Below are 26,812 nucleotides of genomic sequence, written 5' to 3'. Positions count from 1 at the left end.
GCTGCTAAGAGGCAATAAACAAGGGAGTTTGCTTGTAAGAAGTTAATATTTCTCCTTCAAAGAAAGACAAGAAGTCAGGGGTAGTAACTGAGACAACCTCAATAACATTCAAAGGAGGATGAGAGACAGATCTGAAGCTATGATTTGTATTCTCTCAAACTTGGATAAGCTGTGGAATGTATTGATGTATGAGCTGTTGAACTGTCACCTTACAACACTTGAGGAAGAGATGATCCATGGACTAAAGAATAAAGCTAGAGATGATGGTAGAATGGAATTTTGAAGACAAGATAAAAGAGAATAGGGTGTGACTCAACACAAACATATGCATCTGCCAATAAGATCTAGAGATAAGCAAGCTATAGAGCCTGTTAGATACAGAATGGGACCCAAGGGGAAACATGACCACAAAGGCAAGAAGAGGAAGAATTGCATTAGATGTAAAGAAGTTTGCTGAACTGAAGAAAAAAGAGCAAAAGTTAGTGATAAGGAAACAGAAAAAATGAAACCAAACACAGCCAAATGCAGAAGAATCACACAAACAAAGAGGATGTCCTGGGTTGTTGCATTCTTTCCGTTTGACATCTCACTAGGTAAGAGATTGATATATTGGGAAAGAATGAAAAGAAAGAAAGAAAGAAAGAAAAAAGAAAGAAAGAAAGAAAGAAAGAAAGAGAGAGAAAGAAAGAAAGAAAAAGAAAGAAAAAGAAAGAAAATAAAGCAAGAAAAAGAAGAAAGGGAGAAAGGAAGAAAGAAAGAAGTAAAGAAAGAAAGGAGAGAAAAAGGGAAAAGAGCTAGGATTTACACAAATAATAGAGCAGCATGTGACCGTTGTCTCCCTGTTAGTAAAATTCAGGAAGCCTGTAACCAGCATAGGTCCATAGAACTGAGAATTGGATAGTGTGCAGGGAGGCAGGTTGTTTGCTATGCATATGCAACAGAAAGGTTTCACATGGCAACAGTGGGAAAATCATTATTGTTCCCCCTGTTACATCTAGTTCCATCTAGAACAAATCAGGATAAATCATAGAGCATGAATGCCTGAAAAGAAGAAAGGTTAGCTCATTTTCTGGAGAATCTTCTGAGCAATAAAGAAAGAATTCAAATGAATGAAAAAAGCGTGGTGAACAACAAATAGCTCTAGCAATGTTAGTCTGAATTTTGGTGAATAATGTGATTCAGACAAGATCAGACTCAAACCTTGTCAAGGAAATTAACAAGCAATTCCCTTATAACATCAATAAGAAGATATCAGGAAAGTGTGATGTTTTAGTTTTGGGTGAATGTGGCTGATATTAGGAATAATATAAGGAATGCCCCACATCTAAATGGATGTTCTGTCTTAAATTTCAGTGAGGAGAATGATATGGGGAATGGTCAGGATGACTAATTGGAATCCATGCATAGAAATGGTATTAATTACGTGGGAGGTGGAACAAGCTAAAAAAGTGATGGTCACACAATGGAAAAATATGCCAGATATCTTTTTGCCTAGGTGTTACTTCTAAATTTATGCAAGATTTTATGAGCTATCTCTTGCTTTGTCAGATGTTATGAATGGGCTTTATCCTGGAAGCTTACTTGCTCTGTCAGAGTATATGGCTTGGCCCATTAAAACATGCAGTTACCTTGTATCTCTGGTGCAGTAAATCTGGAGAAGTGAATACTATGCATCTCCAAATACTGGCAAAACTAACACTTAACAGGTACAATGACAAAGATGCTTAATGTCTTTTTTTCACAGTAGAGGTCACCATATAACTGTAGTAATAAACAATGCCTACACTTAAGAAAGATGGAAAAACAAATCAAGCAACTTAGTCTTTAACTCAGCACATTGAAAAGCTATAGGCAAAATTCTGAAAAGAGAGTAACTAGCTGCAGAGGTAAATGGAAAATGGTGGAGAATGCAGTCTGATTTTACTGAAGATAGGTTATACAAGACTGAACTAATATTCTACTTTGATAAAGAACAGCTTTTTTAAAATGGGAAATGAAATAGATGAATTCTGTCTGAACTTCAGTAACCATGCAATTATAGGATCAGTGAATTGTTAGTTAAACTGGAAAAAAAAAAAAAACAACTAATAACATCAGAATAAAATTAGTTAGGGGTGAGATAATAAGATGTTTTTGCATTTGATATCATGCCACATGAGAATTCATTTACTAATGTGAAGATAAGAAATCTTTTAAAAATTGTATGGATGATAAAGAAAGGTGCTCAGAAGAGTTATCAGCAAGGAGAAGGTTACTGATAAAGTTCATCGGTGATCAGTCTGAGATTAATCTTTCCTAATATTCTTTTCAATTATGTTGGGAAGGGAGTGGTGTGCTAATGAAATGTACTAATGAATCAAAATTGAAAGGCACTGTCAATACAGAAAAGGAATCATGTTGTACAGAAAGAGTTGGCTCTGCTTCATGCTGAGGGTAATAAAAAAAGATTTATTTTTTTTAACTGCAGAAACTACAGGGTTGTGCAAACAGAGAGTACTCACTGCTGTGCTGTCACGGTCCATGAGTTATAAATGGAAGGGTAAAGAGTTGAGAAAAGTTGTGGAGCACAGGATGTCTTTGAGCCAGCAATATAAAATAGCATTGGATCTGCTCTTAGGATGTATTACAGTAAATAGTTTGAGGAGGCGAAGAAATATTACAGAATAGTGCAAGGCACTGATATATCCTCATTGAAATACTGTGTTACCCATTGGCTTACCCATTAAAGACAGAAGAAGTGTTGGTGAAGAGAAGACCAGGGTAATGAGAAATTTGCCTTATAATAGGAGAAAAAAAAAAGTGTTTATCTTTTCTAGCCTAAAAAAAAAAATAAAAAAAAAATGAGACAGGCCGTGAATATTTTCTACAATATAAGAGGGAAGTGTGCCTAAGGAAACAAGAAGGACTGAGAAGAGTTATTTAATTTAAAGGACAATATTTGCACAAAATGAAAATACATCAGTAAACTTAGTCTGTGACTCAGCAAACCTAGTCAAACTATAATTAGATTTCAGGTTCCTAAGCTACCACTGCAAAAAGTATGAGAAACCAAGAAGCAACTAAGAAATGTGGTTATCTGTGAAGGAGATATGGGATGGCCAGAGTTTACCAGACAGATACAGAAAATGTCATCTTCCTGTCCCTGTGTCTGCAGCTCAACATTATCCGAGGCTATAGTCCACATTGTGGCTTATGGAAATGCAGAGCATCAAGCTGACAATTATCTGAGATATGTGGATTTAATAAGACTGTCCATTTAGGATTAAAGCAAAGGTCCATCCAGCCTAGTAGGCTGTCTTTGACAGTGGAAAGCTGTAGCTGCTGAAGGAAACTGCATAAGAAATGGGGTGAATATAGAGCAATTATTGTGCTGGTATTTTCTCCATGTTTCCGACAGTCAGTAATTCAGAGACTTCCTAAGCTGGCAGTTGTATCCGGACCACTGAGTTTATTAGCCCTTGATGAACCTATCCTCCATGAATTTGTCTAAACCCTTTTTGAACCCTTTTATTCTTTTGGCCTCCACAACATCCTGTGGCAATGAGTTCCCCAATATAGTTATGTGCCTTGTGATAAAGTTTTTCCTTTTGTTAGCTTGAACTGCTTGCCTGTTAAGTCTACAGTGTTGCCTAGTTCATGTTATGAAAAGTGCTGAGTACACATTCTTTATTCATTTCCTTATCATTGAGAAATTTTTGATCCTCTGTTGTAACACATCAGTTGTCTCCTTTTGTAGCTATGGCTATAAGTTGTCTGTATATGGCCTGTACAGTCACTTCTCATAGGGAAGCTGGTCCATTTGACAGGGGTTTCTTCTGGCCCTCTGAACTCTTTCTGGTTCCACTCTATCTTTGTACAGCTCAACTTACCATGAGATGAACTCACCTATTCTGTCTGTGAAGTCATCTTTTGCATGTTTCCAGGGTCATATTTTCTCCTTTAAAAGAACTACTGCCAACAAAAGCAATAGAGGAAAAGTGTAAACTCAAGAAACAAAATGTTCAATTTCTGTCATTGTCAAGTTAAAACTTGAAGCAAACTGATAATTCGAAAGTGGCTGTTCATGCATTGCTTTTAGTTGGCTTGTCTGAGCAAGGACAGTTTTGTCAAAGCTAGCTAGGAGTTGTTATTTCTATAGCAACTGTATTTCTCAGGTTGTAAACTAAAAATATATACTCAGTCTGTCTGCAATGCTGACGTATTCGTGAGTATGATTTATCTTTCCAGACCTCATTATGTAACAATTAGATGCTCATACCCAAATCATGGTAGGCTCCGTTCACATTCATCAGACAGTGAAAAAAGCATTTCCCAGTAGTTTCTTCCTCTGCTCTGCACATTACTTACAAGGTCCTGTAAATTACTTCAGGACTTACTACTTTTTTTCCACATACTGAAATGTAAAGAAGCCAAGAACGATTAGCTGAAGACTATGTGTTCATCTTTAGATATAAAAAATTAGCCCATCCCTAAGTGACAAATTAGCTTCGTCATCTTCCCAGTCTTGTTTTTTCCCTTTCCTTGAGGAAATCAAAGCCTTTCAGAAATGAACACTTTTGATTTTAGGGGCATAAGATATATTTTTTTAAAAGATCTCCAAAGAGGCAAAATAGAAGTCTGATTCTATTAAAAAGTAGAGCAGTAATGAAAACGGTCACATTTTTGCCAAATTTCAGCCAGTCTCCTCTTATACTGTGTACCATTCAGCTCCATTTGCTAAACATAAGGTCATAGTGGTTAAAAAGATCCTAGTTTAATATCTTTCTGTAATGTGCTCAGCTCAGAGAGACATGTTGCATTCCATAAGAAAGATAATTTATTCTGAGAAATGGAACGATGGATTGAATATGCCAATTGCTTAATCACTTTCTGCATTAGACCTATCCCTCTGAAATATAAATACTTCTTATAGGGTGTAAGCACCCTGTAGCAGCAGAGCCGATGAATTAAACGTGCATGATTACCTGAGTACGTGTACCTTTCAAGAACTTTGTGAAATTATCAGGCATGTGAAAAAAGTGATAAATGAAGAATTGAAACCACTTCCTTGCTTTTATTGGTTTGCATCCCAAACAGCAATTTATTTATTTATTTTTAACAGAGGGGCTCTTCCCTTCTTTTTTAAGCATTCATTTATAACCTTTGCAGTGTGCCAGTATAAAAAAAAAAAAAAAAAAAAAAAAGGAACATTTACACAATAAGCCAGTCACCCATCCTGTCATTTTCCACATCCCCATTGTAATTATTTGAAATCCTTGTGCTTGAAGAGGAGTTTTTCTCCCTCCCAACCCAAATTCTATTTTGGGAGTAGACTTGTAATTGTGTGTTTGTTAATATAGCTGTCTGTTGCCATGAACAAAGTGAGGTCACCAATTCTCAATTACAGCTTTGCCACAGAGTTAAGGGCTTTAAAACAGCTAGCACTTACTTAGATGCACCATTTGTTTGCTTTATATTATTTCATTTTGCTGTGTTCTGAAGTTGCTATCAATCTGAATGATATCTAGGTTAAAATAACTAGCATTAACCAGCTCGTTTAGTGATAGGCTGGAATTCTTCCTACTGTTAAGTTTGTCTGTGACTTTTGTATTTAATATGCAATGTTCAGATGTTCTCCATTAAAGACTTGGCAAGGGTTTTCCTGGAAATACATTGCGAATTTGTGTGTATGAAGCATTTTTAAAATGTTTTATTTATCTAACTTAGTGTTATTTAGAAAAAGTTCATCTGATTACAGTGCTCAAAATGTTTATGTTTTGGATTTGTATTTATACACTTTAAAGCTTCAGTAGAGTGCTACAATTCACAATAATTTATCAACACGCTATCAGTGCTAAGGCTTATAATGCTTTTACAGTTTCATCTAAGTATACTATTTTTCTCCATCTGTCCTAAGCTCTTAGAAGATTTTTTTTTTATATAATGTGTATATCCCAGAATGGATGAGCGTGTTGAAAACATGAGGCAAATTTCTGACTAATAGGAACTGTAACAGCTGCCTTGATGTCAGTAACTTATGTCACAGTTCAGACCTGTGGAAGGGTTGACTCAGAACATCTATACATCTCCAGTACTTTAAACCCTCAGTAAATGCATTAGTTGATTTTGTGTTGTTTTTGTTTTTATAAAAAATCTTTCAGTGTTTTTTTCTTCTGTGATTTTTTAACTTCAAATTAGCAGTTTCATCAAGGCTGAATATTAGCAGAGAATCATCAACAGGAACATGAAGAAAATGAAATTTACAATATATGATCATATTTTTGGAAAGACTGTTTCAGGCATTCCTGCCCTAAAACTATCAGCATTAGAAACTGTGAAAAAATACGTACATTTCACACCACATGTTTTTGGTTGATTTCTGTCATGACAAGATTTCCCCAGCTGCTGGCTCCAAAGCCACCTATGCATTTTTAGCTTTGCCACATAATAACACAGTAGTTTTATATAAAAATAATGAGAAAATATAAATATTATATAAGAAATCACATTATATTATATTACTATAAAATTATTTAATTTATTATTTATATAATTGTTATATTATATATTGAATACATACTAAAAAAGAAAAAAATTTGGTTGCAAACTGAATGATGAAAAAGTTATGCTCTATGATGTAAATATCTCACCATGATTTCAATTTAAAAAAAAAAAAAATTTAAAAAGTACCAAATTAATTAAACTACATGGAGATGAGTTTTGCCATGTTTTTTAGGTTCTGTGAACATATAAAATATGTCCACATATTTTCAATGCATCAGAAAATCTGAACGAAGAAGTTCAATCACCACTGAATGGAGAATTCAGCGGCTGAACGAGACTCGGGGCAAAAACTAAAACATAGCAAAGGTTGAAAGCAAGACTTCATGCCCACTATTATGTCAATCTGAGTAGGTAAAAGTCATGTGAGATCTTATGGACTGATCTGAAATTTAGCAGATCTCATTATCACTCTGTTTATGAACTGGCTTAAGAACTGGCTCAAGAATGTCTTCCTATTGAAGACAGTGCTTAAGTGTATTTTAATACGTTTAATTTCATATATTTCTTCAGGAGATTTTCAAAATAATGCCTTGTTTTCTAATTGAGTAGTTTCAAAGATTACAATATTTCCAGTTGAGGCAATGACCACCATTATGAGCCAGCAGTCAACATACTTCTACCTCACTCCACTTAGACTTATGTACTGAGGATGACCAGGATTCTTAAAAGTCTCATGGCTTAAAATTAATGGGGTTTTCTGTTTTAATGTGATTATAAAGTGATAAATGGAAAATTCCATGCAGGGACAAAGTAGAATTAGTGGTAACAATTTATTTGTTGTATCTGGTTTCACACCTGGTAGCCAAGATACCAGAATCCAAGTCTTACGAGGAGCGGCTGAGGGAGCTGGGCTTGTTCAGCCTGGAGAAGAGGAGGCTCAGGGGCGACCTTATCGCTCTCTACAGTTACCTTAAAGGAAGCTGTAGTGAGGTGGGGGTTGGTCTGTTCTCCCACGTGCCTGGTGACAGGACGAGGGGGAATGGGCGAAAGTTGCGACAGGGGAGTTTTAGGTTGGATGTTAGGAAGTACTTCTTTACCGAAAGGGTTATTAAGCATTGGAACAGGCTGCCCAAGGAGGTGGTGGAGTCGCCATCCCTGGAGGTCTTTAAAAGACGTTTAGATGTAGAGCTTAGTGATATGGTTTAGTGGAGTACTTAGTGTTAGGTTGGAGGTTGGACTCGATGATCTTGAGGTCTCTTCCAACCTAGAAATCTGTGTCTGTGTGTCTGAATGGACAAATCCTTCATATTTGCTTGTCATCAATGAATCTCTTCACAGTCCAGCAGAAAACAAAACACATTGTTGTAGTTATCTGGTATGTTTACAATACACAAAGGGTACTTCCACTTCTGAAAAGCTGATGCCTTTTATTGTAACACAATGAATACACCTGCATTGAAGTTGGTATGTCTTTGGGAGGTATGAATAATAATCTTAAAATGGTTTAGAATAGGTGTAAATCTTCTAGCTATATGCCTGATGTTTGTTTCCTCATCAGCAGAGATGATTTGAAAGGCAGATGTGTTTCTTCTTAAAAATCTGAGATACACCTCTAAGCTCCCATATTGTTTGTACCTACAGATGAAATTAGAACTTCCTCCTATTGTCTTTCTCGTATGTCCCATCGTCCCTAACTGACGCATATTGTATAGTCTACTCATATCAAACAGGGCAACAGCATTTTCAAGATGAAACTGTTTCTCAAACTAAAAAATGGCTGAAATCCAAAGATTATTATTATCCCATCCATTCCTCACAATGTTGCATGAGAGACTTTTCCATATCACAGGCACACTTTCTGTGGCCTTTTCTTTGATTTCCCACTAGCAAGAGATGTTATTATAACGTTTTTTTATAATTGAGGCTAACTTGTAAATTATCTTTCAAATTAACAATAAAATGGGAATTGGTGTGATTTGATGGCTATGACAAATTTTCATGATCCTAAGAATCATTAGGACTGGAGATCTTGAAAGTTATACATAACATTCCGATTTTGTCACTCACATAAATCCCATGTGAAAAACAATTTTGTAATATTTGGGGTGAAGACAGTAAATGCAGAGATATCCCAGCGTTTTACTTTAAAAAAAAAAAAAAAAGAAAAGATTTTTTTTTTAACAGACCATGCATAGCCATGTTGAAGGAAAAATTCAAGCTAGCTCTAGTATAACCAGATCCATTCAACTGTTACTTTATCACAAAACAAAGCCTTCTCTTTCTTTACTCTTTCCTTCTTTCTTTCTTTCTATTTTTTCTTTCTATTTTTCTTTCTTTCTTTCTTTCTTTCTTAATTGTGTTTATTGTCAGGAAACATGAATATTTAGGTCCACAGAAGATTTTACAAGTCAAGCAAGAGTGAGAAGATTGGATGCCTATAGAATAACTAAGTTTTAACTTTTTAACTGATGATTAAACATCCTCTCTACTTTTGTACCAACACTGAAATAGCAATGTAGCCAAAGAAACTGAGAGCAACATGTTTTATGCTAAAGACCAGAAGTAGCTTTTTTATGAACCATAAAATTAATGTGTGGAGTTGATTGCCATAACTGTCCCAGAATATAGTCCACAGTTTGTTCTGAAAACCACATTAGACATTTATGTATACAATAATATTTGCAGTTACATTATATTTGCAGGATAAAAATAATCAGTTATAAATTTTATGTTTTAGGGCACCAACCAATCACTAATTGAATTATTCCAGGAGTTATGGGAGAGGGAACTTGGTTTGGAGAGATATTACTCCATAATTATCAATGATGCAATTTCATGGACTTTAGTCTTTGATGTCATAAAATAGAAGGGACCACATGGCAGTATTATAAAAGTGTACACCTGGAGTCTTTTTTCCTTCTCCTTTTCATTGAAAGTATAATGCATAGATAATATCTTCAGTTTGTGGATATATCCCGAGAGTCAATGACAGGATAACAAATACATGCATTTGTGAGAACATTTTATCTAGCTCATTCTGTAAGACAAATGGTCTAGTAGTTCTGATTTGTAGTTCTACCTTGTGGTAGAATGGCTTCTCCTTTCCTCTACAGCTGTTTTCTTTGATCTAGCTGTAAGTAACTTCTGTTTGCTACAGGTCTAGTTGATATGTACTCTTTTTTCCCTGTGTGAAAATTCAACTTAAAAGAATTCCAAAATGTAAAGTTCTATTCATACTCGGGAAACAGCATTTTTCCCCAAGATTTAGAGATATTAAGTCAAATGAAAAGAAGCAATTGTGCTTAAGTATTCCCTACTCTTTTTCAGGGTGCGCAATGATTTTGATGTGCTTACGAACCGTTTGATCGGCAGCCATGGCTATTGTACTCAGGTAAGTTAAGCGTGAAGTCTTGGACATATCATATGCCTCTGCACAGAGACCTGTGAACTGAACTCTGGGAAGAGATAGCATTTCTTATTTTAAGTACCTTACTTGTGGTTTTTTTTGTTGTTTTTTTTTTCTTTTCTTTTTTTCCCCAGAATGTTATATATCTTCGTCTTTATTGTTTTATCGTTGCATTTTGGCAGACTGTTGTCTTTGCTTTCAGACTCTCTGCTTTTCGGCCTGTTAAATGAGTCCTGCTCAGCTAACAGCTGATGCTGACTAAAGCTAACTGGTGCTTCAAACTGGAGACTCATTGATTATAGCCGTATCTGAAAGACACATGGTGCTTGAAAATAAGGATTCTGAATTGCTGTCTGTCACTTAGGCTCATAACTTTATGTAGTCTAATTCCAGCTCACGCCCTGTACCAAATGTCTCCCACTGCCTGGCTCTAGGCCTGCAGAGGTGTCCAGCTGGTTGGAAACACTGAAGGTGGAATGAAGGTGGAATGTAGATCACAAAATTCTGGGACATGGATCACCTGAAAACTGTGACATGGGCATAAGTTATGTGGTCTGAATATGGTGATAGCCATTAAATGTACTGCCATTTTGGCTGAAAAAAGGCAAGCTTCATGTTCTTCTCTTGTACAATCAATACAAGACTTTTATGCTGTGGTTACCTGGTGATTCCTCAAACAGGTGGCGGAACATCACTGGTGGTCTTGGAAGTCCTATAAGCATCAGTAAAAACCTATAAACTCCGGGGAGTCCTCTAGGAGAAACATTGGGATATAACTCTGTGCAGTTATTTCTAAGTCATACATAAAGTCCAAACTGACAATAACAGTGTTAGTCATGTTTTAGGGCATAATAATTTTTTTTTTTTTTTCTGGAAACTTTATTCTTATTTTCCTTCATGTTTCTTGCCATATGTTATTTATTAGTGGTTAGCTGAAGCTAACCATTCATTCGTTGCTGTACCACAGTCTGCTGCTACATATCAGCAGACTAACATATGCTGCTACATATGTTATTTGCTGTTATGTCCTAGCTGACCCTTTCCGGCTCTTACGCTATACAAAATGTTTGGTGTCATTGTTCCTTGAGCTTCATGCACATGCATGTGTGCAAATACACACACACATACACCCTGGCAAGAAAATCTTTTAACAAGTCCTGTCCAATGTACAAAACACATTACTATGCACATGCAGAAGTATTGGGATAGTACTGCAGAGCTTTTAATTTATATCAATCATTCATGCTGTAGCTTTCATTGTATAGAAAAAGGGACACCAAAATGTTTTAAGTTAAACAAAAACAAAAACACTAATCTGCAAATTGGATGGGATGTCATCCAGAAGGACCAGGATGAGCTTGAGAAGTGGGCCCATGTGAACCTAATGAGGTTCAACAAGTCCAAGTGCAAGGTGTTGCACCTGGTTTGGGGCAATCCCAGGCATGAGTACAGAGGGGGTGAAGAACACATTGAGAGCACATCTGCAGAGAAGGACTTGGAGATTTTGGTGGAAAAAAGCTTGTCATGAGCCAACAGTGTGCGCTTGCAGCCCAGAAGGGCCACTGCATCCTGGGCTAAATCACCAGAGGAGAGGGCAGCAGATGGAGGGAGGTGATTATCCCCCTCTGCTCTGCCCTTGTGAGGACCCACTTGGAGTCCTGTATCCAGGCCTGGGATCTCTAGAACAAGAAAGATGTGGATATGTTGAAACACACCCAGAGGAGGGCCATGAGGATGCTCAGAGGCTGGAGCACCTCTCCTAAAAAGATAGGCTGAGAGAGCTGGAGTTGTTCAGCCTGGAGAAGAGAAGGCTCTGAGGAGACTCTATAGTGGCCTTTTGTTACCTAAAGAGGGCTTATAAAAAAGATGGAGAGCAACTTTTTACATGGTCAGTTAGTGATAGGACCGGGGGAATGGTTTTAAACTAAAAGAGAAGAGGTTTAGATTAGATGTTAGGAGGAAATTCTTCACTCTGAGACTGAAGAGGCCCTGGCCCAGGCCACCCAGAGGAACTATGGCTGCCCCATCCCTGGCAGTGCCCAAGGCCAGGCTGGATGGGGCTGGGGGCAGCCTGGGCTGGTGGGAGGGGTCCCTGCCCATGGCAGGGGGCTGGAAATGGATGGGCTATGAGGTCCCTTCCAACCCAAACCATTCTGTGATTATATGTGTAACTTTATCAACACTGAATCAAGCTTGTACTAATGTCTGGTACAGACAAGATAGTTAACTGCTGTTTTTTTTTGTTTTGTTTTGTTTTTGTTTTTGTTTTTGTTTTTAAATATGTCACAAACAGGAATTAGTGAACTTGCTTTTGACTGGCAAAGCTGTGTCCAATGTTTTCAATGATGTGATAGAGCTGAATTCTGGAAATGGAAATGTCACAATCTTGAAAGGCATCACAAGCCGCAGTGATATTGGTTTGCTGTCTCTCTTTGAGCACTACGATGTTTGCCAGGTATGTTTTGCATTCTTCTGATTTTAATTAAAAAGAAAACAATTAAAAAATTTAAAATTGACTTGGAGCGAATATAGCAACTAAGAAATTATGGGCTTGATTCAGTTGCTCACTCAGAGGATTCAGATGCCCGAAGGCAGAGCATGGTTTTCATTCTGGATGAAGGTCTGTGTCACAACTGCCAGCCCTTTGTAAATGGCTTGGGTAGTCTAGAGCATCTAAATCTTGTGTTTTTGTAACTGATCTCCTGGAGTGGAAGTCAGCTCACAGACTAACACTACTACGTACATCACGAGAACCAGGACCTGGTCAGTGCAGTCTCTGGAGATGAAAGCTGTTGACCTGACTAAGCATAGGTGTCTGCAGAACAAGTTGCCCTGGTTGTATTCATTAAATCTCCACTGATCATAGTGGAAATGAGACACTCAGCTCACATGTGGATACATATTTTAGTCATATAAATATAAGTGACTGGGTCTGGAGCTGAAGCTCGCCTTAAGTATTCAGTTTTCCATGAATTCCTATGTGATGGGGAGCCAGACTGATTGCATCGTCTACTCCATGCTGTAGTGGTGGAAGTAGTCATATTGTATTAGCAATAATAATAATAGAAAATTGATGAAGCTGGCTATAAAATGGTAATATTCCCTTTAATATGGCTTTGAAATTAATATTTTAGTTGTATTTATCATGAAAACTGAAAGATAGATTAAAAATTTCAAAGAAGTAAGAACTGTTAATTTACCTCTGGAAAAACTTGCATAAGGATTTCCCTGATTCTCCATCAACAGATGTTACCACAACGGACGTCTTTCCTAAAGACTTGTTCTATCTTAAACAGGCAATCTTGTGTTTGATGCTGGGATATTATTTGAAAATCTCTTGCCTGCGTTAGATGCTAGATTAGATAATTGTAATGGTCCCATCTGGATTTGCAGTCAGTGCCTCTATACAAATTTGAAAGTGATTAGCAAAGAATTTGTTTGTACTGATCTAATATTAATGTGTGACTGAAAGCAAAGCTTGTTTTTAACTATTTCCCATATGGCTGAAGTCAATTACATTTTCTTACTACTGAAAAATCTAATTTTTATTATTTTTAATTAATGCAATGCATTATATTATTCACAAGATCATAATAAGGTTTCAATTCAGTCAAGAAAGCGTATCAGTGTATCCAAATCAGATTTATTCAGAGCAAACTGAACTAAAAATATCTTAACTTCTGTTTCTATTTCAAGCTCTCTGCCCTTTCCTATGAAGAATGTAACACTTAAAACCTCAAAAAAAAAAAAAAAAAAGGTTTTACACTGCTATAGCATTTTTTCCATTCTCCAGTGAGGAAAATGACTTCTAAGTAGCAAAATGGTCAGTGAGGTCAGTGTAAGTAAGAGCTATTTCTTTCTCATCTGCCCTCTGAAAACAAAATAAAAAGTTGCCCAGACAGTCAGACACTGTCTTCCACTTATTCTGCAAGTTATATGATGGAGGGTGTCCTTTCCTTCCAGCTTGGGAGCTGTACTCAGGAGCAGTGATCTGTTTTCTTAATTGGTTACAGAAGCCCTGGTACACGTTGTGTTTTTGTTGTTGTTTGGGTTTTGATTCTATACCACTTAGGCATCTGATGCAAATTGTCTTGTGTTTTTTTTTATTAAGAAAATCTGCTCTGCATTTCAGTTCATATGTCTCAGAGCATGCCCGTCTAAGGACTAGGACAAAAGTTTCTGGTGGATTTTGTTCACAGGTCAGGGGAGTCCCTACTGTGGCTTCAGCATGAGGGGCCAGATTCTGCTTTCTGTTACAAACCTACTAGTTTAGAGCAATTTAGAGAAAATAAATGGCACTGATAGTTTGCTGTGTTGGAACTGAGAATAGAATTTGCCTGTAAGTCTTTCAAAATGACTGTTTTCTTCCTCTCCACATTTAAGTAGCTCCAGCATCCAATTACATTGTGGCTATGAGGATGGTAACTGAAACCAGGAATGGAAAAGAACTGTCATTTATCTTTTTTTTCTTTTTTTTTTTCCTTTTTTTTTTTTCTTTCCCCCAAGAAGTAAGAAGATCCTAAGCATGATATATTGTGAATCATAGACATAGTTGGAAAACTCCCTCTAGGTCACATTCAGTGTTTTTAGTTTTTATGTCCTGTTGTAAAGTAGGTGCTCTTTTAAAAATCTGTATCCCTGAAGTTCTTGCTTCTCTATTCAGATAGACATTTATCAGTTGATTGCAGTGTATATAACTATGATCCTATATTTTTTCTCACTTGTCTAATTTAAAATATGAGAAAATGTAAAAAGAGATTGGCAGGTACCTGCAACACTAAATGTGAAGATTTAGTTTTTATCTACTACACATCTTGTGCTTTGAATGTTCTTTCTTACATTAAACCTGACTGATCACTTACTTAGTTTCCTCTGATTAACACTCTTACTTGTACTCTAACCTGCCCTCTAAACAATTAATCCCCATCCAGTAGACATTTGCAAGCTGATGTAACAGTTCTTCCCTTTTTCAACAGCACAAAGCTGTTGAAAGCTGTTATAAGCTCAAAGCTTATTTTTATTGCTCTTCTATAGCCTTCTTCCTACTTACCAAAATATTTAGGAAGAGATATGCAAGATTTCAGGCTAGATGCAATAAATCCATGCTGTATCATTTTATCTCCATTGTCTAAAATGTGGAGTATTTGTATATAATCCAGTTTCATTGGCGTGTCTACAGGGCATGAGAACTGAATTAATCCTTCTGTCAAACTTCAACAGTAGCAAATAAAACCAAAATGATCTGTCCCTTTTTCCCCCAAGATTGCCTGAAGAATCCCTCTGTTGCTGATCCAGTAATTTATTTCAGTGGATCATGCTGAATGTGTTATCTTTACTGATTGGAAAAATGTGTGCTTCAAGTAATTTTTCTAGAATTGTTAAAGTCTAATCATCACTCTTAGTCCTAACATATCATCATACTCAGTATAGTTTTTGTAAGGTAATTGTTGCCTTTTTTTTTTTTGAAAATGACAGATGGATTCATTCAATGTAATTCATATGCAAACATTCAGTTTCATAGTGAATTTCCACATTTTAATGCAAAAAGAGTTAAAGGTTTGTTGCTGTTACTTTTCCGTAGGCAAGTTACACGTCTTTGGGTTTCTTCTGTGTGTGCCAAGCCCATATTCAAGCTATATTAGCTCTATCTGATCCTACACATTTAACCAAGAGGATTAAATTAAGATTTTGGGTTTCCTGGGATTTACTTAATGCAGTTTAAAGTGATGAAACGTTTCCAAAACCTGCTCAACCCACATAAAATTGGTGCAGGTTTCCCTCTGTTTTCTGGTTGGCAGCATGCAGCATTTCAGTAGTAGTCTCAGAGAACCTGTGCGGTTTCTGCAGCAGGGACGAGACCTCAGAGAAAGGGTTGAGGCACAGAAGCGGACAGGACAAATTATAGCAGTCATAAGTGAGAAAGTCCCTTCTTTTCGGTCAGAGTCTTTGGCCTGAATGCCACATTAAAATTGCAGGTCAAAAAACTTAGAACTATGATATGTTCTTTTAAAAAATTATTGTGAAGTTAAAAGTAGAAACAGATGAAAACAGAAGTTCCTTGTGTTTATACCAGATTGTTTATATACCAGACTAACCATGACAAAAGAGAAAACTGTCTGCATTCTCAAAGGAAGAATTTAAAAGATACTAATATTAATAATAATGGTAACATCTAGCATTTATGTACAGATCCTTATGAATAAATCCATGCTTTGCATTACCATTTTACAGGGGGGCTGACAGATGAACAAAATGCAAAGTGCTTTTCTGAAGGTCATCCAACAAGGTAGTGGCTAACCTGGGAAAAGAGTACAGGTGCTCTGAATCTCTGGTTTCATAGTTTGTACAATACTGGCTGGTGAATTTGGCTATGCTTCTGAAATGCTTTTTGAAAGCACTTTAAATATGTACTGTTGTACAAAAAATAATGGAAGTATTCATGGCTACTCATCTCTTTTGAAAGGGGACTCGAGTTCTTCTTGGTCCTCACTGATTCCCTCCTGCTTGTAGACAGTCCTGGTATATTATTTAAGCCACCTACCTACCGGCTGACCTCCCAAACTCACCCTACCCTGATTCTTGTCAGCATCCAAGTCTCTGTGTCAGCTGTCAATATTTCAAAAGAGGCTGTTGCTTTTTAGTTTTTGCATTTCTGAAAATAAAGAGAAATCAGTGTTGACAAAGAAGTTACATGCACATTTTTCCTATGTCTTTTCAAAAGGAGACAGAAGCATAAATGAACAGAATTTATTCATTAAAATTCCACAGATGGGAAATATTATCTTTGGGCCTTTTGATGAAACCAGCACACTCTGTGCTATAACAAGACCTACTTGAATTATTAAATTCAGCACACATGCTCTGTCTTGTGGAACCTCACCTGTTTATTTGCCCTGTGGAACATCCTTCCTATAACCTTCTGCACTGGGAAATACGTCTGCTAAACTGGCGCCTTTCTCAGTCAGTTGGACTGGCTTCAAGCCAGGTCTTTGGTGGTGCTGTGGGGGGAGAGAGTTAGAAAGAGGTTTTTAAACATCTTGTTTAAGAAACCATCAACAAAAATATGCGTGTTCAAAATTGAAACTGGTGGTTGGTTTTATTTTCCAATTATTTTTCAGTAATGGGTAGGCAATAGAGATTGTGCCTCATTGATGCATTCTTTCTGCAAGTGACCCTGCTATTCATGTAAGATATTTTGTAGAATCATAGAATATCCAAGTTGGAAGGGATCCACAAGGATCATCGAGTCCAAGTCCTGGGTCCCCAAACACGCCCTCCCAATAAAAAAAAATCAGATCATATGTCTTAGAGCATTGTCCAAACACTTCTACAAACACTTCTTATGTTTCTGTGAGTACTACTGGGAGCAAACACACGATACGTACAAGTTTGACTGAAACAAAGCTGACAAGACATTGGGCATTTCGAAAGTTTGTTCTTCATTCCCATTTTTTTAAATCTCCCTTTCTAGCTTGTAAATGAAATTTTGTTTAATGAAGTCCTATTGTGCTCCTCCTGGCCATTTTCTTCTTTCTCAGAGTCACTGTTGCTGAAATATTGGCATTGATTTCTTGTCAACATTCTTCCAAATAAAATCTAATCACAGCATTTTTAAGACAATAGTAATAATAAACCTCACATGTTTAAAAGAATTTTTCATTCTTTGCAAACAGACAAAACAGAAAATGGAAAGTCAAATATTGTCCACATATCCCTTTAGATTTCAAGTACCCATATTTGGGTCTGGATTTATGCCTAATTTTAACTCCCTCATAGGCTGAAAATACTTAGGAAAGAAGTCCAGCCAAATCCTTTTATAGATGATGAACAGGGGTGTCCAAATCTCTGATAATACCCATATCTTCCTTGTTTGATTTTACAGAGAGCCAAAGCATAGGGGCCAACCTAAGTTAGAGGGCCTACAAATAAACGGTGGAGATAAATGGACTGGAACTTGTTGTTGTAGTCAAGGAACTTACATAAATGAACTATAAACTCCTCCACATGGACTGAAGGAATAGCAAAGTCCTGAAGCCTAAATGAAGGGTTGAATCTCTCTCAACATTTCTTCACTTAATGGGACATACAAGAAAAGCAGCAGAATGGGGCAAAGATAAAGAAAAGACCTGGAGACTAGCTGGCACCTTGAGATCTTTATGCCTTGCCACAACTGTTATGTTCTTTTATGGACCTTAGTCAAAAACAATGCTTTCCTGGAGTCTTTTCTTTGTTCTGGGATTGAACCCACATCTCTTTCTGTTCTTCTCCATTAATTTTGTACTTTTTTCCCTCCAACTCATCATCAGGTAGATTTCCTTTTCAACAACAAAAAGTATTCAAAGCTGCAGAGAAATTATCTAGGATTCCCATATAGCAATAGTGTTTCCTACTACTGTTTATAAATATCTGGCTAAAAACAGCTTCAATTTCTGCCTGACTGGGCATAGTGATTAAGTTATGCATACTCTGAATATCAGAAGTTGTGAACATTATTTGGATATACCTTAATCTGATGGAAATCAAGTACATATTAATGGAAATAACTTTAACTTCACAATGTACCTTAATAACATGCAAATTATTATTGTATATAATAGCAATGCAAATATAAATGCAAATTTAATAGTAATGTGGTTGATCTGCTGTTTTATTAATGCTGGTGGAATAGGTGAACTGAGTCTGTGGTGTTCTTTATCACCCAAACATTATTATGAGGGTATCTGTTTTTACATCATTAACACTTCAGTCTTAAAATTGTTGGAACATTGTTTAATATTGATTTAAGGCAGTAAAGGTCATTGCAACTGAGGAAAAAAAAGTTGTCAGAACAAACAATAGGCTGTTTGTTTGCTTCATTTGGTTTACTCATGGGAAAGATAGCCTACTTCAATGAGCAAATAAAATCTGGATGGTGAAATACCGTACAATCATGATGGAATCATTATTGAAATAATTCTCCAGTAATACCTATTTTTCTGTAGACTTAGTTTCACCACTGTGCAAGTACTCACTGAAGTCAGATGTGGAAAAAGATCACCCGTAGCATTGAAATTGAGCCCTTTGAAGGTGCTTGCTTTAGAAAGGTTGATGTTTTCCAAAGATGAGAATTGTGTCTGTGAAATTTATGAGCATTCTTATGAGATTTGTAAGGGAGGCGATTAGTGTTAGTGAAGTCTCCATATGAATTGGAAACATGCAGCATGAAAAGTCACCTAACTCATTCTTTCCCCCCTTACCTTATCCTTATTTGTGCCTGAAAAAGAATAAGAAGCATGCATGAAAATCAACATCGAATAGTGAAGTATTGTTATTATTTTTAATGCATTGTGATACTGCAAGAAGCAAAAATAATAGGATTCTTTTTATGTTCTGCAAACTAGAAAAAACATTGTTGAGCCATTAACAAAAATAATGATATTAAATAAAACAAATTCAAGTCATATATCCCTGATTTGCCTTTGGAAGTCAGAAGCAGCAGTACGCTCATAGGGCAGCATTCAACAGCTAGAAAGAAGGGCCCCATTCTCTGGCAAGCGCCTGTTGGACGATGTACACTCTGAACTACCTTAAAGGAATTCCTGTGGAGTCAGAGCACTGGGTGCTCATGCTTGGACTTCAATGTCCTGCTTCAACGTCCTGTTGTACTCCAGAATCTTTATAACCTACTGACCTGGCCAGGCAATTGAAGAACCATTCACCACGCAGCAGCTGGACCAGTTAAATGAGAACATACTTTTAGTCCACTCGGCAACTGATGCTTGAAATGGGCGAAAGAATCCTCACAATGAGGGGTGAAAGGCAATTTTGGCTCATCATGATGCTCATAAGCATAACTGGAATGATTCAGCACAGTACCAATCAATGACCCAGCGTTTTTCTGTTTGTCTGTTTTTAGCAAAGACTACAGGACACATGTAATTTACTTATCATCTCATTTACCAGAGACATGTTTAAGTCAGATTGATCCCATCTGATGTGTCAGTATACAGGCTCTTTCTGAAGTCCCTGGGTCTTTTCTCAGATTTTTGTGGGTTTTGTTTGTTTGATTGTTCCAAATGAGTTCCATCATTTCTTGATGTTGTTAGGCCAGGAACTTTTTTTTTTCTTTATTCTAAACTCGCCTATTCTTATTGTTCACTCTTAATAAATCCTTAACTGCGATGTGAAAGCAATTGCTTTTTCATCTGTCAGGGCTCAAACTAGTCCACCATATATTGACCCTTATTTCTTATACCAGTTTTCAGTTTTTGCTTGTCATATCATCCACTCCTTCCTGCTTTTTTTCTTTGTTGTTTGTTTTGTTCTGTTTTGTTTTGTTGTTATTGTTTTGATTTTTTATTTTTGTGTGTATGTTTCTCATTGCCACACTTTGATCTCTGTTTTTATATATACTGCCTTAGATTGAACACAAACCACGCATTCTTTATTACAAAGCAAACTTCTCTTTCTAGTTCTTTGACTGGCAACTATCTGGTCAGGTTATTTAGAGGTCTACAGGTCCCAGTGGCAACATAAATCTTGGGGAAGAAGATTAGATGTTTCTACATGATTTTAATATATTAGGAAAAATCTTGTGTGAGCCATCAGAAGTTGTAAAGACCTTGTGAGTGACTGGAGCTAAGGAATTGTGATTAGCAAGCATCTCCTTTTGCAGAATGTTTGACAGGTGTGCATATTAGTTACATCAGCTATCCCTACACTATCAGCAGTGTCTTTTTCAGAAGCCTCAGTGAAGGTCTCAGTCTTCTTCTGTCAACTTTGTTAGGTTCCATTGACTTAGAGTGTTGTCCTGTCTGTAGGGTGACTGGATCCTGGTCTCGAGTCTTGCACAGTGTATTGTTCTCTGAGGTGTTTTTGCAATGTACAACATTAGAAATGTACAACATTAGGAAATAGAAATGTACAACATTAGGAAATAGAAATGTACAACATTAGAAATGTAGATGCCCTCCATTATCAGTTCTCACCGCCGCAGTAGTAGTGCTGTAAGTAGCGCTGAAGTAGTGCTGTAAGATCCTGAGAAATATGCAACCTAATTATTTAAGTTGTTTAACTGAAACAGTGAAGAACTTCTATAAAGGAGAACTCATAGCAGATATTGATAGTTGCCAAAAGACCAAAGAAAGTCTGCAAAAGATATGGGACATATTGTACAGGGAAGGATGGAGAGGTAGGGGAATGTTTAAATACAGTGTAAACTGAACACATGATGGATGCTGTTAGTGATTAGACTTGTGTGCTTGTTTCTGCATGACAGATGTATGTCAGAAGACGATAAGCAATAAGAGAATGGATTAAATGTATATGAAGGAGGGATCTCTTGGATTTGGGCTGCTGAATAATTAGACTTTACTGTGGACTATTTGGTCATTAAAGAAGTCTCACAGTTTATCTAGCACACTAGAGTATGTGAAGAAACTTGTCTGAAAAAAAAATTGTTGTAGAACTAAATTTTCTTGATAGTTAAAGTGGAAGGAAAATTAGAAACAGGTTCTGGAACAATCAGCTGGTGGGTGGACCACAGCAATAATGTTTGGGATTCTTTGGAGGCCATGTCTGTACACAAAACTAACCAAAGCCAAGGCACAGGTCTCAGAACTGACCTGTGATTGTCTTTATTTTCTGATAGTTAACTTGTTCAGTAGCGTGGTTCTTTATCATATTTTATTATGTTTGGAAAAAAGAAACCTGGACGTGGTTTGGACAGGGATGTTGAGGAGGTCTAGAAAAAGTAACCTGTTTGGAGCAGGGAAGAAAATATTAGCAATACGGTCATAGATCATTCCATATCACTTGACCTTAAACCTGGTGAACAAATCCTGAGCCTGTTTTCTCTACTGGAGTAGGAATAGCCTGAGGTATCTCAAGAGCCAGAAGCCCCTGGAAGGTGATTACAGTAAAATAAAGTGGCTAGTGGGTTTGGGGAAAAGCATATCTGGAAGGACCAACCAACACCTGGGAAACAATTTGATGTTAAAAGCAGCAGCTGATCCTCAACTAGTAAAGCTGATGTAACTAAAACAAATACTTCTCATTTCTTATGGGAGATGAGGATTTGACCTCTGATGTTTTTATGTTCTCCCTATTGTCTTAAAGTTCACTCCCTCACTTTTTTCTGCAAGCGTTGTAATTGAAAACTAGACATATTTGGAAAATGTTCCTGTAGACCTTACTCATCAGAACAATTTGTCCTGACTTCAGTGGGATTGTTCATGTGAGTAAGAACTGGAGTGAATGTGCGCTTTGAAACAGTTCTGTATCTCTCTAATCTTGTTTTGTTAAATATTGTTTGATGAAGCTTAGAAGTTACTTTAGCAGTTATATATGGGAAGAAAACATTTTAGAGAGAAGACTGACTGTTCCCTTTTGGCTGTGATTTATCAGCATACTAAAATATGCATGTTTGTGAAACGGAATCTTTTCAACCACTGCCCTGTAATTTGCCGTCTTTTGTTGCATCTGTGTATTTGCCTTCTTGATAACTCCTGTTATGAGTATTTTTGAAAGCCTGTAAAAAAAAAAAATCAGTACTTTTAAGCCAAGAATTTACATAAAAAACAAAACTGTTGTATAAAAGCCTGTTTTAAATAGATAATAGCAAAGTAATGAGTCAGCAAACAGTTACTTAAGTAGCTAGAGACTTGTTATCTAACATCAGAAGAAACTCTCATTTGGGAAGATAATTGATTTTGTACTCATATAACTCTTCAGATATAAATTCTAAATCTTAATAATAACAAATATATGTCCTTATCACTTACAATACTGTTTAGGCTTTTAATTACAACAGCGTATATAGTGGCTTCTGCTTTTTAGCAGTGTCTTTGATGACATTTGCACCTGTGTGCCCAAGGTGAAGAACTGAGGGGCTGTACTATAGAAGCCATATCCATGAATCTGTATCTAGAAAACATATATGAATCCCCTCTAGCGCATATTGCATATGTTGAACCATGATTTAAATCCCATAGAAGTAAATGTAAAGGCATCAATGAGCAGAGAGAATTTCTGTAGATTATACCACTTTCTGTGTTACCATGCAAACTTGTACAAAACTTCCTGAACCTCTGGACCAGCAGTTTCCTTGAACCAAATGTCTGTATCATGGATACAGAAACTGATTTTATATTTTTGTGTGCATATCTTTGCACACTTGTCTGCCATTCCTTGCTCTGCAGATTGCTAAGTTTACCAGAAGTGCCACAGCTGCTTAGAAAACAATAGATAAAACTGGGGATAAAATAAAGATGGTTATGCACAGTATCCAGACAGCAGTGATTCTGTCTACTGTAAGAATGCTAGGCAGAGCTGCAGTTAGAAACAATCCACTGAAAGCAAAAAGGTATATTTTAGTTTTTAGTTTTCCTGAGCAATTTATCAAAGATTAAAAAAAAAAAAAAAAAAAATCCTCTTTGGAACCTAGAATGTAACTTTCAATGACAAGCATATAGCTAGTAGCAGATATCAATTGTAACTGAATATTAAAATCCTAGCTGTGAGAAATAGGGTTTCTTTGCTACATTAAAAAATCTAGTTACTATTTTTGACTATATTATTTACTGCTGAAGGAGCTAAAATCATTAACTGATGCTACCGCTCTAAAGCATCTGCATGCAACAGGAGGATGGTAGTTATCTCTGAATGTGTGAGTTGAAGAAAATACTACAAGTTACTCACTCAAATTAGGTAATGCAGAAACTTCCATGATTCATTTTATATCAGCATACATTAAGTTTCAAAACCATAGATACACACCTCTAGATATTCAAGTATATATACGTCTGACTTAAAACATAAATACCATGAAAAATAATAGACATGAGCATAAATAAGCATAAAATTAGCCTCAATTCTTTGCTGGAACCGACCTTGAAGACTATGGGGTGAAATAATACAAAAAAACTGATAGGACTCGTGAATGGGTACATATATAGATAAAAGTATATCTAAAACTACTCACTAATCCAAAGAACTGCTATAGTAGCCCACAATTTAAATAGTGGGTAGACTATTTCAGGTCAGTAATGAGTATGAAAATTATTTATATACAGAATATTTAGGATATTTATAAATAAATGTACTTTCAAAAGGAGGTAAAAGGCTCAGAAAAGGCATCTTTTGAAAAAGACATTGTTTTTTCTTCACCTGAGAATTTTTAATTTTTGGCAAGAATAACAAATCAAAACGAGTTATTGCTTTTATTATTGCTTTCTTCTAGTAGTGGAAAACATTTTACATATCTGGACTGTGAAGCTAGAAGAGGGTGCTAAAATGAAGGGAATGTTTTATATTTTTAATCCAAAAAAAGATTTTGGGCCCGGTTTATTTGCCCATACATGGGTATCTCATGTCATCTGCGATCCTGGGAAGTCCAGGTACTGTTCCATAAAGTGTTCCTGTGTACTAGTTCTCACACAATTTTTTATGGGTTTATAGCTGTTCCAGAGGACAGGATTTCTTCTGGTGCTGAGCATATGGGACATGATTTTTTTTGCAGTAAGCAAACTGGATTTCGTCACTTGCCTATAACTCAAGGCCAGATTCTTGCTTTAAATGTTCAAATATTTAAATGCTCAAATGTTCAATCAGTGCTATTCTGATCTACTTCATTAGTCATACATAAAGAGTCTTCTTTAACATTTGCAGACTGTAGTTAAGGGAAGAATACATCTCCTGTCTTTCACAATTAATGCAATTAATCATTTTTTTTGTTTTGTTTTTACTCCCAAGTTTTTCCAATGTTTTGTTTCTTTTAGGTTGGTTGTTACTTGAAGACCCCTAAATACCCAATTTGGTTGGTGTGCAGTGAAAGCCACTTCAGTGTGCTTTTTTGTTTGGAAAAGGATTTACTAGGTGACTGGAAAACAGAACGGAGATTTGATCTATATTATTATGATGGCTTGGCCAACCAGGAAGAGGAAATACGGTTAACAGTTGGTATGTACAACACAGTAACTCCACATTTCACCTCTGATGGTGGCAACAACATCACATTAAAAAGAAGAATCCAATAGTACAAACAATGTTGAGCAAATCTGTGATGGTCTCAGGCATTAAAAATATTATTTGAGGGCCTGCTTTCTACTTTGTATAATTATTTTTGATGATTAATTTGAAATTAGGGTTCACGATGTAATTTTGAGGACAAGCTCTTGAAAGGGTTAAAAGTGAGCATATGCTTATACAGATTACTAAATCTTTCAGTGACACTGGTTTCCAAGGAGCAGACTGTGATCTGACCCATTCATACTTCCAAAGCTATAAACCATATTTAACTACTTCCATTCTCTCTCACATTTCCACATAGAATCACATGTTTTCTATAGGCAGAAAGTGCAAGTCTCCTGTTCCTGAACCCTACATGCATGTGGTAAAGTGATCAGAGAAGGTAAGGAAGCATGAAATCCTTGCCCCCAAACCAAGCTGCTTCAGAAAATGGCAGTAATTTTCCAACAAAGACTAGTCTCTTACCTGCCTGTAAGCATACCCAGGAACACAAACATGCAACAGATCTGACTTTTTAAACTCATTTTTTCAGGGAACCATGTCAAATTATGGGGCTCCTTTTGCAGAAATGTTTCTTGAACTGGAAGACAATTGGACAAGTAGTATTCTGATGCTTAGAAGCTCCTACTCATTTCCATATTAAGATATTCTTGACCAGTAAATTCATATTTGCTAATAATATCCTCCTTATCTTTTATTTTCTTTCCTCTAATATATTTATACAATCTAATGGAATTCCTTCTCCATCTTAAGGAGCCACTCTACTGTAGTCCTCTCTTTAAAAATAAGCTGTCGGTGTTCCTTGTTTGCGTCTACATTCTGATTCTTGGACAGGATGAATTATACGTGGGTGTTGTATGTTCTAATTAAGGCCATGTGGCAAAGCTGCTAGTATTGTTGGAGTGTTGGAGGCCTTTTGCCATCTCACAAGATTTAGTAATGAATGTAATAGTCTTTCTCCCTGTTATTTATCCTCTTATTTTAATTAAATTCCATGACATTCTATGGCAGTGATCACATTATATATTTTCTCAACAAGTTGTTCAACCTCCACAAAATACAGTTGCCAACTGGTTCCCACACAGTGTGTTCCAGATACATGACAATTTACTAAAACAGATTGTACAAAATAAATAAATAAATAAATAATCACTATATCTTCACTTGGAGACAATATATTGTAAATATAAACACAGTACAATCAAAACAATAATAATTACCAAAAACCCCACCACCTTTTTCATAGGCTTATAGTTTTTTGATGTGTGCCTTTTAAGGTGAACTTTTTCCATGATTTATTTGGCAATTATATATTGTCAATATGAGAGAAGTGATACTGTCGGTAGTTTTGTGCTTTGGAGGTGTCTGTAGTCTTACTAGTGTCTGATGATTCAAGAGAATTGCTATGTACTCATGACTAAGTAAAGAGGGAGTCTTCCCCTGAGGTAGGGGGATTCTTTGCAAGTGACATAGATGATGTAGAAAGTGATATAGAAAGTGATGTAGAAAAAGTGATATAAAGATGATCATAGAAGTGATATAGTTAACCATAGGACTGGAGAGATTGAGACACAATCATTGTATTCTGTTGTATTGTGTACCCTGTGGTTCTTTTCTGTCTTTTGCTCATTAATAAATCAGGGATATTTCTGAAATCCAATTGTACCCATCACTCTGAGATCCCCGGAAGAGAAAGCGCTTAGAGTTTGTATATATTTTTCTCTTCATTATTCAACCTGTTGTGGCTTAACTGTGTATTTCTACTCAAAGATTAAACTTGCATTGAGAGGTAGCTATCTTTTTCTTGTGGCTACAACCTCTTCCAGGGATGTGTCTTGGTAAATCTTTTGTTATCTGTGACATTCTGCAAAAGGCTGTAAAATGCAAATAGTTTCTTCAGTCCAGGGAAATGCTTTC

The 26,812-nt window shown here is 36.4% G+C and overlaps 1 protein-coding gene across 1 annotated transcript in view; it reads left to right on the top strand.

Moving 5' to 3' along the window:
* The window catches only part of MINDY4 (MINDY lysine 48 deubiquitinase 4), an 85,603-nt gene that overhangs the window by 47,514 nt on the left and 11,277 nt on the right, over window positions 1-26,812 (top strand). The window contains exons 14-16 of the mRNA XM_035554386.2: window positions 9,811-9,874; window positions 12,183-12,344; window positions 24,646-24,826. Coding sequence (XP_035410279.1) covers window positions 9,811-9,874; window positions 12,183-12,344; window positions 24,646-24,826 — 407 coding nt within the window. The remainder of the gene's footprint in view (window positions 1-9,810; window positions 9,875-12,182; window positions 12,345-24,645; window positions 24,827-26,812) is intronic.

Source organism: Cygnus atratus, chromosome 2 (genome assembly GCF_013377495.2).
Source record: "Cygnus atratus isolate AKBS03 ecotype Queensland, Australia chromosome 2, CAtr_DNAZoo_HiC_assembly, whole genome shotgun sequence".
NCBI lineage: Eukaryota > Metazoa > Chordata > Aves > Anseriformes > Anatidae > Cygnus > Cygnus atratus.
Note: the sequence above shows the minus strand (reverse complement) of the source record. Positions and strands in the feature narration are given on the sequence as shown.